Source organism: Henckelia pumila, chromosome 2 (genome assembly GCF_033568475.1).
Source record: "Henckelia pumila isolate YLH828 chromosome 2, ASM3356847v2, whole genome shotgun sequence".
NCBI classification, from domain to species: domain Eukaryota; kingdom Viridiplantae; phylum Streptophyta; class Magnoliopsida; order Lamiales; family Gesneriaceae; genus Henckelia; species Henckelia pumila.
Genome location: NC_133121.1, coordinates 106,458,010 through 106,470,990, shown reverse-complemented (window position 1 = coordinate 106,470,990; position 12,981 = coordinate 106,458,010). Strand labels below are relative to the sequence as shown.

The window sequence follows — 12,981 nt, the reverse complement described above, 5'->3', positions numbered from 1 at the left end:
TCATTTTGTTTCTTTGGAATTTCAACTCGAGCAGGGGCATTTACAGCAGGTATATATGATTTTGTTACCCCTTTTGTGTCTGCAAAAGCATCTGGCATTTGATTTGCTATTCTTTGCAAATGCACAATTTGCTGTACATCTTTATCACATTGTTTAGTTCTAGGATCCAAATGTAATAATGATGGTACATACCATGTGATTTCTTTTTCAATGTGTTTCTTTTCTCCCCCTAACATTGGGAAGTTATTTTCATCAAAATGACAATCAGCAAACCGTGCTGTAAACACATCGCCTGTCTGAGCCTCAAGATATCTAATGATTGATGGACTATCATAGCCGATATAAATACCATTCTTTCTTTGAGGTCCCATTTTTGTTCTTTGAGGTGGTGCAATAGGCACATACACCATACATCCAAAAATTCTCAAATGAGAAATATCTGGTTCTTTGCCAAATACAAGCTGCAATGGGGAGTGTTTATGATATGCACTTGGTCTGATGCGAATCAATGCAGCAGCATGTAAAATTGCATGTCCCCATATAGAAATAGGGAGTTTCGTTCTCATAATCATTGGTCTAGCAATCAATTGCAGACGTTTAATCAATGATTCAGCTAATCCATTTTGTGTATGAACATGAGCTACAGGATGTTCAACAGTAATTCCTATCGACATACAATAGTCGTTAAAATTCTGGGAAGTAAATTCTCCAGCATTATCAAGTCTTATTTTCTTGATCGTATATTCGGGAAATTGATTTCGCAATTTTATTATTTGAGCCATCAATTTTGCAAATGCCACATTCCGAGTGGACAATAAACATACATGTGACCATCTGCTAGAGGCATCGATCAATACCATAAAGTATCGAAATGGTCCACATGGTGGATGAATTGGCCCACAAATATCACCTTGAATACGTTCAAGAAATATGGGTGATTTCTTTTGGATTTTAGCTGGTGATGGTCTTATAATAAGTTTCCCCAGAGAACATGCTTTACACTGAAACTTATTATTCTGAAAGATCTTCTGGTCTTTCAGTGGATGACCACTTGTATTTTCTATAATCCTTCGCATCATTATTGAACCAGGATGTCTCAATCGATCATGCCAATTTGTTAGTATTGAAGAATTTCCAATAACCATATTTGATTCGATTGGACTTATATGTGTATAATGCAATCCAGTAGGGAGCATTGATAATTTCTCAACTACATATTTCTTTCCTGATTTATATGTAGTAAGACACATATATTTCTCATTTCCTTCGGTTATTGTTTCCGTATCATAACCATGAGAATATATATCATTAAAACTCAACAAATTTCTTTGTGATCGTGGTGAATATAAAGCACTATTTATCAAAAATTTTGTACCATTAGGTAACAAAAATTGTGCTTTGCCACATCCTTCAATCAAGTCTACAGGACCTGATATTGTATTCACCATTGTTTTTGTTGGTTTTAATTCCAAGAAATATTTTTCATTTCTGAGGATAGTGTGCGTTGTACCACTATCTGGTATGCAAACTTTCAGTGCATTATTTTCATCTTTGATCATAGCATTTTCCATAATGATCTTCAAAAACAATATGCAATAAAATGAATTAAGAAAGATACATGCAAATTATAATATGTTACAATTTAATTGCAGAATAAAACAATACATGCAAAATATAATATGTTTTACAATATAAAAATTACATTGTTACGCCATTTTCCCACCAGTACATTTAATCAATATCTTCGAAATCATTCAAAAAGTAGGCAGCATCTAAATTCATTGAACCACTTGCATGGTCAATGTTTTCAGTAAAATTGGTCTCTTTTTCTTTCCCCTTTATTGAATCTTTATAGAGCTTACACAGATGCTCAGGGGCTCGACAAGTTCTTGACCAATGTCCTGGAGTGCCACATCTATAACAAACACTCTCAGTTCTTTTTGGATGATTTTCATTTTCACCCGTATTATCATGCTGCCTCTTTTGTGGGTGGTTCGTGACGTGCATTTGAGATGAGTTATTGAAATAACTATCTCTTTTATTTTCAAATCCACGGCCTCGACCACGACCGCGATCATTTCTACGCCCACGTCCACGCCCACGTCCTCGTCCACGACCTCGACCAAAATCTTGTCTATATCTTTGATTTTGGTTTTCATTTTTACTTACGACATTTGCGTCAGGAAATGCCGTTGAACCAGTAGGTCTGGACTGATGATTTCTCATGAGCAATTCATTATTCTTTTCCGCCACGAGTAAACATGCGATGAGTTCTGAGTATCTTGAAAATCCACGCACTCTATATTGTTGTTGTAGAGTTATATTTGATGCGTGGAATGTGGAAAATGTCTTTTCAAGCATTTCCATCTCAATAATATTATGCCCACAAAATTTCAGCTGTGAGACAATTCGATACATCGCAGAATTATAATTACTCACCTTTTTAAAATTTTGGAATCTTAAAGTATTCCATTCATCTCGTGCGGTCGAAAGTATAACTTCCCGTATATGCTCAAAACGTTCTTTTAACCCTTTCCACAAAATCATTGGGTCTTTTTCGGTCAAATATTCACATTTCAACCCCTCATCAAGATGTCTGCGTAAAAATATCATCGCTTTTGCTTTATCTTGTGAGGATGATGTGTTATTTTCTTTGATAGTTTCGTTAAGACCCAATGACTCAAGATGCATTTCTACATCGAGGGTCCATGGCATATAATTCTTTCCGGTTATATCGAGTGCAATGAATTCGAGTTTCGCCAAGTTCGACATGGTGGTATTGTTGAATATTTTTGACTTCTTTTTGTATTTTGGAGCGTCGGAAATTGTAGAGCACCTTCGAGCGATCGTGCTGATAACGTGTTGTGAAAAAGTAAAAATTTACGGTAAAAAGTAAAAACTCAAAAACTCAAAATTTATCAAATTCTACACTTTATAAAATTTTTCTCTCTTCACAATTGTGTTTTTCTACACAAATGGACAGACCTATTTATAGATCTCAATTGGAGATTAGTCAAAAATTAATACATCATTAATTACATCATCACACACTAATTTTCAATATTTTACAACTCAATTTTCAACTTTCAACGTTCAACATTCAACAATAAATAATAATATATATTTATATATATTTTCAACAAAACTCTTATTTTAAACAAAATTAATATTTTCAAACAATGTCTAAAATCGAAATCTGCAAAGGCCAAAAGGAAACAATTGACAATTGTATTTTCCAGCTAATCACATAGAAAATACCGAAAATACCAAACGAGATCCACAAAGCCAACGCTCTTGGAGGGCTACAACAGTACTTTCACACCTGGCGTCAAACTCATCCTGTTCGATAATCGTAATCCCACCTTCACCCGTTAAGCATAATCATCGGGGCGAATCGCCATTTTTCACACTCTTCCCAGCGAGATCGTGAAGAAATTCGTGGGAAATTTAAATACTTTTTGTGAAGTGCCAAATTCCAAAACCCTAATCGAAGGCAAATTGACATCGGATCGCGAGAAGTGGCCTCATTGTTCTTATCCCACCAGAAATGGGGGATTTCAATCTGGCCCTGGTGATCGTGGCGATTGTTGTTTGTGTATTGGTGTTTCTGTTCAACGTATACCTCCTGGTCAATTATCAGCACCCTGACGATGTTAACCAAGCATATTTCCCCAAATTCGTGGTTGTTTTTGGGCTCTCAATCGCCGCAATCTCGATTCTCATGCTTCCAGCTGACGTGGCTAACCGTCAGGCCTGTCGCCAAGCGATTTACAACGGCGCCTGCAGTCTCACTCTACCCATGAAGGATTTGTGGCTCGCTGTTTATATTGTGGACGCTATCCTGGTTTTCTTCGTCATCCCCTTCGCTATGTTCTACTACGAAGGAGATCAGGACAAGTTAATATTCGTGGTTTTGAATTTGATGTTTTGATTTTTGTATGTGAATTTGGTTCTAAATGGTTGCTGTGTTCGTGTTTTTGAATCCAGGAGCGTGTGGAAGAGGATGAAAAGTGCACTGCTGTGGGTTGTAGTGACAGCTGTTGTCTGTGCTCTCGCTCTTGGAATTTTGTACGGTAAGTTATTGAGAGATTTTTGTTGCTCCTTTCCTTTGTGATTTTTTGGCTAAAAGGTGCATGGTAAATAACCTATGAGTTAAGGAAATCGCCTGCTAATTAACTCATATTGGGAAACTTAAAAACCTTCTGTTCCAAGTTCCAATTTTAATAGTTACCGAGTTACTGGGTGAATTAATACTTTGCAAATAGATCGGTCTGAGGATTTTATTTCATTGCCTGTGCAAATATCTTGCACGTCATGCATATCAAAATATTTGCCTGCTTGTTTTGTATAAAGTAGTTCGATGGTGGTTATTTGTGCTGGATGCTGTGTCATTTTCATCAAACAAACAGCCGACTAGATAGCTGTGACACATGAAATTGGGGAGGGAATCTGTTCTGTAAGTTAGTTTTTTTTTGTAAAGATTAAGAATGAACTGGTTATTTTGTTTAGATAACAAAATAAAAATCGGCCAATGCATGAACTTGGAAGTGGGAAGGATTTTTGGAAATACGGACCCATTAATTACAAGGACCCTGTTTTTGTTTACATTCTTTTTGCTTGGGTCCTAGGCCTTTTGGGGAAGGTGGATTTCACAGTTAGGCACCTATCCTCATCCACTGAATCTTTCCCATCGCCGATGACCTTCTCCAGTGGTCAACAATGTGTTGGAAGTGGCGCAAGACAGGTCAGGGAACACATCAATCAATCTAATCACTCTCAGTTTCACTTCTTGATGCTTTCAATAATTATTTCTTCTTTCAGTGCTCTGCATATTCTGCCAACGCTGCATCCGAGACAACGTGGACCATGCGTGCTACCTTCCCAGAATATATTGTTGCTCTAGCGACAATTGTTGGATCTGTTCTTTTCACTGTAAGATCAGCTACAAAATTTCTTCTAAAAAATGTCCTTAGATATAATAAACATCCAATTTCCCATTACTTCCTGTTGTATTTACTTGTGCAGACTATATGTTATGTTTCATATGAGAAATTTCATCTTTTTAACATTGCTTTGATATCTTTGGATGCTTGTTTTATACATATATTCAGCTGTAGTGTAACTCTTGAATTGTCACTTTTACCACAAAATATTGTTGAGGTCTGGTAGAAAGGAAAAATAATATACTTGTGTGTAACTTCCATATTTGATTCATCATGTCAAGTTTTAATGTGTGGGAATCCCAGATATTTGGTGGTGTTGGCATTGCCTGCCTTCCATTGGGAATGATATCCTCATTTATCCACCGCCCAAAGGCTGTTATCACCCGTTCGCAGTATATCAAGGTACCTACTCATGTTTCTGATGGACTTCATCCTTTTCTGTATCGACCTTGGAAAAAATTCATTTTTTCAGAAGTTTCAGTCAGTGCATACAATTTTCACGTGAGGCTTATATCCTATGGCCTGTAGGAAGCTACTGAACTGGGAAAAAAAGCAAAAGAACTGAAAAAAGCAGCTGATGCTCTTCATCAGGAAGAAAGAAGTGGCAGTAAGGGTAGAAAATGGCGCAAAAATGTGAAAAGTGTAGAAAAGGTTTGTGTGTTTGTCTGTCTTTTTCCTGTTTTTGTTATCTTTTGTGTGTATCATTTGACTCTTTACATTTTTCGAGTTGCAGTTTCTTTATTGTAATTCGAAAAGGTGATATGTTTGTCACATTTTAACCATCCAATAACTATGCAGGAACTACTACTTTTGGAAGAGGACGTGAAATCTTTGGAAGAAATGTACCCTCAAGGAGAAAAGGTGATTAAATGAAACGGATAAATTACACCTTCCTTTTTCAAAAGAAAAGTATTTAAAAAAAAGAACAGAAAAGGAGGGTAATACCAAAAAAAACTAATGAAGGTGTCTATTCTATTCAGGCTGAGACCTCTTGGGCTATGACCGTTCTTGGTTACCTTGCGAAACTAGTGTTTGGAGTTATAGGGTATGTCCTTTCTTGTGACTTTTCTGATGCATTCTTGAATTTCCTTTTTAAATTATCTATGCAAAACTAGTAATCTTGGGATGTGGCTCATATTTTTTTGGTAATAAAAATATTTATGATTAAATAATATCTGAATTGATGGTTGGTCTTTTTCGCATGCGAGTCTATTTGTCCTTGCTGTGGGCAATAGAATTGGGGAAGGGTGGTTGGAAGTTCAAATGCAGATTTCACGGGGTTTCTGGGAGCAAGAAATTATTGTTTGATGGTTTCTAGGTCAATTTCCATTGCTGCAGCCTGTATTGACCCATTGGATAGCTTTTGTTTGTTTTTTATATTTATTTTTGGTTATCTACCCATGTTTTGATGGTTTTGCTTAGTTGAGTTTTAAATATATTGAACAAGTAATGTTGCCTTGTACAGGCTAATCGTTTCAGTGGCTTGGGTTGCACATATTGTGATATATTTGTTGATCGACCCTCCTCTTTCTCCTTTTCTTAACGAGGTGTTCATCAAGTTGGATGACGTTTGGGGTAACCAGAAAATTTTTGTGTCATTTGTGTCTTGATCTTCCTTTAAATTTTACACATTTGATTGGAATAGCAGTTACTTCTACTTTTAGGTCTGCTGGGTACTGTAGCATTTGCATTCTTCTGCTTCTATCTCCTTTTGGCTGTGATTGCTGGGGAAATGATGCTGGGCATGAAATTGGTTTTCGTTACGATCCATCCTATGAAGTATGTATTAGCAGCGCCGATTTTCTTCTCTCTTTTTACATGCTTTATTTATTATCACTCATTTGTGGTCTTGATTTTTATTTTTTATGATTATTGCTTGACATTAGTACCAATATTTGCAGGTGGGGAGCTACACTTATGAACTCGTTTCTTTTTAATGTGGGTCTTATTCTTCTTTGTTCAATCAGGTATTGTCTTGTTATAGGCATCTCATCTTTACATGCCAATCTTGAAACGTTTTATTGAATTTTTTTAAGGACACTGTCAAGGGTATGATCGTAACATCTCTTTGGATCAAAATACACGATACATATCACTTTCACACCATTACTTTTAAGCTGTTTCTTGTCGCTTGATATGTGATTATGTCGGTAATTTTCTGTTTATACATCAACAGTCATAAATCATGATAAGATCCAGATTATAGTGGTCCCCATTCTTTAAAATATCCAAGTTACTAAAACTGTTACAGAAGCTTCAATGAACCAAATAATGGGAAGGGTCCCTCACCTTATCAAGGAATTAATTGAATGTTTGAACAACCTCTGCTTCAACTAGTCACTATCTACTCTGATGGTGCATTATGTATTTAACTTTTACTTCCTTGTGCCTACTGTGAACCTCTACTGCTAATGCTGTTCTGCAGTGTGATTCAGTTCTGTGCCACTGCATTCGGATATTATGCACAAGCTACAGCAGCTCAAGAAATATTCGGCCACACCCTGCAATCGCTTCGGGGAATCAAATATTTGTACAAGTTAGTTTGCATCTTATGCTCTTTAAATTTTTGTGCTCCAAACTTCGTGGTGTTAAAAGTCTATTTGCTGTTGCAGGTACAATGTGTTTCAAATTGCATTCATTGTTCTAGCAGGGCTGACATTTGTATATTATGCAGCTTTTGTAAGTTTTAATAACCAGCGCTGTGTATACCTTTTTCTTTATTCATGTGGATCCTAAGCTCAAATATGTGATAACCTGCTTTCTAGGGATGGAGAAGAAAAAAGCCGAGCGGCAGGTTCCAGCTTTCCACTTGAACATGGTGTTGTGACCAAATTTAATACATGAATCTTCTGTACTTCTTGATTTATCAGTTATCGAGTTATTTCAATCTCGGATTTGTGGTTCGGTTTTGTGCGACTTTATTGCCTGGAGTAGAAGACTAACACCGTCGAGAACCAATTATACTGAGATGGTGGAATTTGTATTTGTATGTTTGTATTGAGCTGCTCGGGTATAGAGCTTCATTGCCTTCTCATTTCATTACCCTGTGTATGCATTGTTTTTTTTTAGTTGAGTTGTGAACCATCATTTCATGTATTTATATGTACTGTGAGGGAGAATTGGTTTGAGAACTATTCCTAGTGTAACATTAGAATCAGTGAGAACAAAATTACTTATCTTGTACTTCCTGAAGCTTTGGTCTAGTACTTGTTTTTTTTTTTTTTTTTTATAATTGAAACAGTTGATATAAATTCAATTTCAGCTGTTGTCAAGCATTCATCTGCAGTATATAGTAGTTTGATATTTTTTTATATATATATACATCAAGTTTGGGTTCTAATTGCACTCTTTTGGGACAAGTCTCTAAAATATTTAGAAAAACTACACCATGTAAATCGGTTGTGTCGTGTAGAGTGCAGTTAAAATGTTTGAAATTTCATATTGGGAACACCGTTGGTTCCTTTCTCTAAGGCACCGTTTGGTTTGAGGTATGATATAAATAATATATAGATAAGTAGTATAATGTAATAAAAATAAATAAAAAATGATAGTTAAAATTGTATTTGATTTGATTGATAGATTATGGTTAATTTGATTTGATTGATTAAATTTTAAATAAAAATGTTAAATGTGTCATTTTAACAATAAATAAAATAAAAATTATATTATTTATAAAAGGTAATATAGTAATTTGAATTTAATGATTTGATTAATGTGAGATAAATAATTAATGATTTGATTGATATAAAATAATTAATTAATATATAGATAAATAATATTACATTGTACCAAAACAATTGGAATCTATATCTGTTAAATCAGATTAGATCAAGGTATAGAATGAATGAGACCATTATCTTTGGATGATTTTGTTATTCATAATATGGATCTAGTCCTTCAACTTTGGTAATCAAATCGAATCATTCAGTTCAAGCAGAAACTCAAAAGAATCATTGGCCGACAGTTTTGGTCTGAAAATGGAAACATTCAGTTGGTAAAACGAAACCAACTGTCAATTATGCAGCAAAAATTCCAAGACAATACACATTTGGTACAATGACTAAAAAGAAACAGCTTCGGAGAGAAGAAAGATATCAATAAAACGACAAATTATACAGCGTGCCCCCGAGTTCTTTCAACTACTCAATGTTGAGCAAGTGCCTTTGCCAGGTACAAATATGGCCAGAAACATTGAACGTGTTCTTGCCGTCCGGACCTACAACGTAATAAGGTGAATCCTCCGAATATTCAGGCGTCATTGCCAACCAATATAGACTCGGTTCCCAGTCGACTCTTTTCAAGACCTTGAGTATCTCCTCCAATACAACTTGGGATCCATCAGAAGACAAATGGATTCCGTCTCTGCACAAGAACATAACAAAAACCATGAGCTTGAAGACCAAATTCAAGAATGGCCACCAAATCAAAAGTGCATAACAAACGGGGATCAAATTTTTTATAGATCCTTAATATTAGCACACAACAAGCATTTGAAACATAACAAGAAACATCATGGTGGATAATACACTTCTTCCCTTTGTTCCTTTTCCATCCCTCAGTTGGCTCAAGCTGTTAAACGGATACGTGACATTCGGGGCATTAAGGAATTGGTTAAATAACAAAATTTAAAAGGAAGAAAGGTTTGGAGGAGATTGTATTTGACAATCAGGAAATAAGAAGATAAAAAAATGTTAACTCACATGAAGCAAGATTCTGCCCAGTTATCTTTTCCCTGAATTGCAGTAAACAGATCAATAGCCTTAACATCCATTTCTTCACATAAATCTGTTAAAGCTTTATTATATTTGCATAAACCTTCATTCGTACGAGCTTGATCATCAAATGCAGTCCTGGTTACAAGGGATCATCAAGATCGAGGTTAGCAAGATGAAACAATTTCAATGCGGAAAGAAAATTAGCCACTAAAATTTAACCAGGCATGGCTCACCCGAAAATTTCACTAACTTTTGCCGCATTCACCGGAGGAGAACTGAGACATATTATCTTAGTTTTATCAGAAAGACCCTGGAATTGGTTGAGGATATTGTCTGTCAGTCCACAGATTAGGCTCATGTACTTTTCCCAAGAACAGAATGATAGAAAACAAAGTTTATGTAATCCTTTTAACAGCAATTCCCTTTAACAACCAAATAGAATTCAGATAGGGTTGCTCCTTCACAACTGGCAGCAGCCTAAACACAGTGAAGAAAAAGTACGAGGCGTGATAAAAAAATGTATCGAACCTTGATATGAACAATCATTTTTCTCATGTTTTCGATATATTCGGGAAGAGGTACATGGCCACCTAAGCCACTTGGATGAGGATTTGTTGCATCATTACCACCAAAATATAATATAACAAGAGAAGGCTGAACAGCTGCATCCTGAATTCAAGAAACATGAGATAAAAAATCTTCCTTTATACAGTGAAAGGAGGGGAAAAGAAAGCATTTTTTTCCAAAATAAAACCCCAGTTTCCAGTACCCTTTGCAGAAACTTAAACGAAAAATTCAATTCAACATACTAAAGCTACATATGAGCTGGATTCAGCATCAAACATGTACCTTAGGAAAAACCTGATCTAGGATTTGAAGAGCCATCCTTGAATTCCAACCAGAGTATCCCCGTAGCAGTATATCCGCCTTCAAATTAAGATCGGGCACAAAAATCAACACTCAAATGAACTCGTGATTACAAATAATATTCAAGATTCTTGAACCAAAAAAAGAATTCAAGAAACGGTAAAATTGAAGGCAACATCACCTTGCGAGCGTAAAGATCTGCAAGCATAGCACCCCAACCCCCAACGTTGTAGCTCATCTGCACTATGGAGGATCCGAACAACACGAACTGCGGCCTATTGGGACCCACCATCTTCTTCTCTTCGCCTTCTTCGTGGGAACAATGAGTTTGATGCTGAAAAATACAAGAGCTACCTGTTGCAGTATCGGAGTTAGGTGGACCTCTCGTGTTGCCTTCAATACATTTTTACGGGTTTCTTTTCAAGGTTCTTTATTTATATAGCTTTTTTTTGTAATTTATTATAATAATTTTGAAATGGTCATCTTACCAATATAATTTTTTTAAAAAAAATTACTCCTTTTTTATAATTATAATAATAATTATTATCAAACAAAATAATTATTACGACAAAAATGAGAGACATTATATGAGTTTGAATTATGAAATTCAAGTTAAAATTAGAATTATCCATCTCCACCAACTTTTTTGGTGGCAATTGCATGTTCCCCACATTTAAAAAGTCAAATTCGTTTAAAAATAAGTTGGGGATAAATGCATATGAGTTGAATTAATGAAATCGCATGTGTTTCAATGATTAGACTCAAATCAATTCAATGTTTACCTATACAAGTCCATATGTATAATTAATTTTATGAGAAGATCTTTGATCTTATTATTATATAATCATGAGATAAATCGATCTAAATCTTAGTTATTATATCAAATTTTTTAATCATGACCAATTTGAAATTACATTAAAAGACCTAAGAGCTGTTTTTTTTTTTTTCTTTGCTTTTTATTTTTTCCCCCAAATAATCAAATATGGACACGATGGAATTGAAACCTTTAATTTTGAAAGTGTGTATACAAAAGTTGGGCAGACACGTAAACGGATGGTATATAAGTTTGACGGGGTTGCTAGAATCCAACTTTGGATAATTCTGCGTCAATGTTTGTGTCAGCGCCAACTACTACAATGTTATAAAAACGTGTATGATGTATTTTTAAAAAATTAACATAGAGTTGACATTCATAATCATACCCAATCGATGAATGAAACTAAAAAATATGTAGATACATAATATTATACATATATAATTTTATATATATATATATATATATGTATATTTAGAATTTTGTTATGCTGTCAACCTACCGTGCTCATCTAGTTGCCCACCTACCGGCTCATCTAATGTGTCCACCATGAGGTGTCACTCAATTATTGGATGCACAATTCATCTCACATACAATAGTTGAGTGTCACCTCAACATAGCAAAATTGTGTATATTCAATACAATGTCTATTTAGAGGGTGTTTGGGAGAGCTTAAAAGCTCTTGCAAACAACTTATAAGTTGTTTTAGAGCTTTTAAGCTCTCAAATTTTGTTTGGCAAAAATTTTTAAAAACAGCTTATAAGCTGTCAAAATAAGCTGTTTGACAGCTTATAAGCTATTTTTAAAAAAGTAGGGGGATATACTTTTTTCAAAAATATCTTATTTTAATATTATATCTCTCTAAAATATCCTTGAATATTTTCATAAATCTTCCTCATATCCTCCATCCATTAAATATTAAATATTATTTTTTAAAAAAATTACAAATCACATAAATTTTTCTAAAGTAAAATATTAAAACAATTTTATTTTTTAATATATGTTTATTCTAAAACTATTTTCGTATGTGTATAACTCAAAATTTTATTTTCATAGAATTATACCATTTTTGGTAATTTTGACAATAAAAAGATCTTATAATACCAAACATATTAACATGTTTAAGTTGTTTAAAATAAGTTTACCCAAACACTTTAACAGCTTTCTTTTAAAATAAGATCTAACAGCTTATAAGCTCTTTTTAATAAGTTTAGCCAAACACCCTCTTAGTATTTGGTGGGAAAATGGTCAAATTGGTCTATGAGTGAGTTGATATATAATGTTTACTCCCCACAACTTCCTATGTGTTGTGAAAAAGTAAAAATTTATGGTAAAAAGTAAAAACTCCAAAACTCAAAATATATCAAACTCTACACTTTATAATATTTTTCTCTCAACTCAATTGTATATTTCTTCACAAATTGAGAGACCTATTTATAGATCTCATTTGAAGATTAGTCCAAAAATTAATACATCATCATCTACATCATCACACACTAATTTTCAACATTTTACAACTCAATATTCAACATTCAACATTCAACTCTAATATATATATATATATATATATATATATATATATATAAAATATTTTCAACACTTTTTCTTGTGATGATGATCGTGATATGATGATTGTCTTTAT

At 34.3% G+C, this 12,981-nt stretch overlaps 2 protein-coding genes across 2 annotated transcripts; one reads left to right on the top strand and one right to left on the bottom strand.

Annotated features, from left to right (window-relative positions):
* The first annotated feature begins 3,329 nt into the window (after positions 1 to 3,329).
* LOC140880239 (LIMR family protein At5g01460) lies at positions 3,330 to 8,129 on the top strand. The gene is made up of 14 exons (XM_073284521.1): positions 3,330 to 3,897; positions 3,988 to 4,073; positions 4,629 to 4,744; positions 4,822 to 4,932; positions 5,247 to 5,345; positions 5,472 to 5,594; positions 5,742 to 5,804; positions 5,924 to 5,988; positions 6,409 to 6,518; positions 6,608 to 6,722; positions 6,845 to 6,910; positions 7,369 to 7,479; positions 7,556 to 7,622; positions 7,709 to 8,129. Exons 1-14 carry the CDS (start codon positions 3,548 to 3,550, stop codon positions 7,754 to 7,756), a joined length of 1,530 nt encoding a protein of 509 aa, XP_073140622.1. The 5' UTR covers positions 3,330 to 3,547; the 3' UTR covers positions 7,757 to 8,129.
* Positions 8,130 to 8,907: 778 nt separating this feature from the next.
* On the bottom strand, positions 8,908 to 10,937 carry LOC140882046 (GDSL esterase/lipase CPRD49-like). The gene is made up of 6 exons (XM_073287784.1): positions 10,707 to 10,937; positions 10,508 to 10,585; positions 10,187 to 10,327; positions 9,892 to 9,968; positions 9,644 to 9,793; positions 8,908 to 9,305 (listed from the first exon to the last, which is right to left on the bottom strand). The coding sequence occupies exons 1-6, from the start codon at positions 10,815 to 10,817 to the stop codon at positions 9,083 to 9,085; spliced, it is 780 nt and encodes a 259-aa protein (XP_073143885.1). The 5' UTR covers positions 10,818 to 10,937; the 3' UTR covers positions 8,908 to 9,082.
* Between the last annotated feature and the right edge of the window lie 2,044 nt (positions 10,938 to 12,981).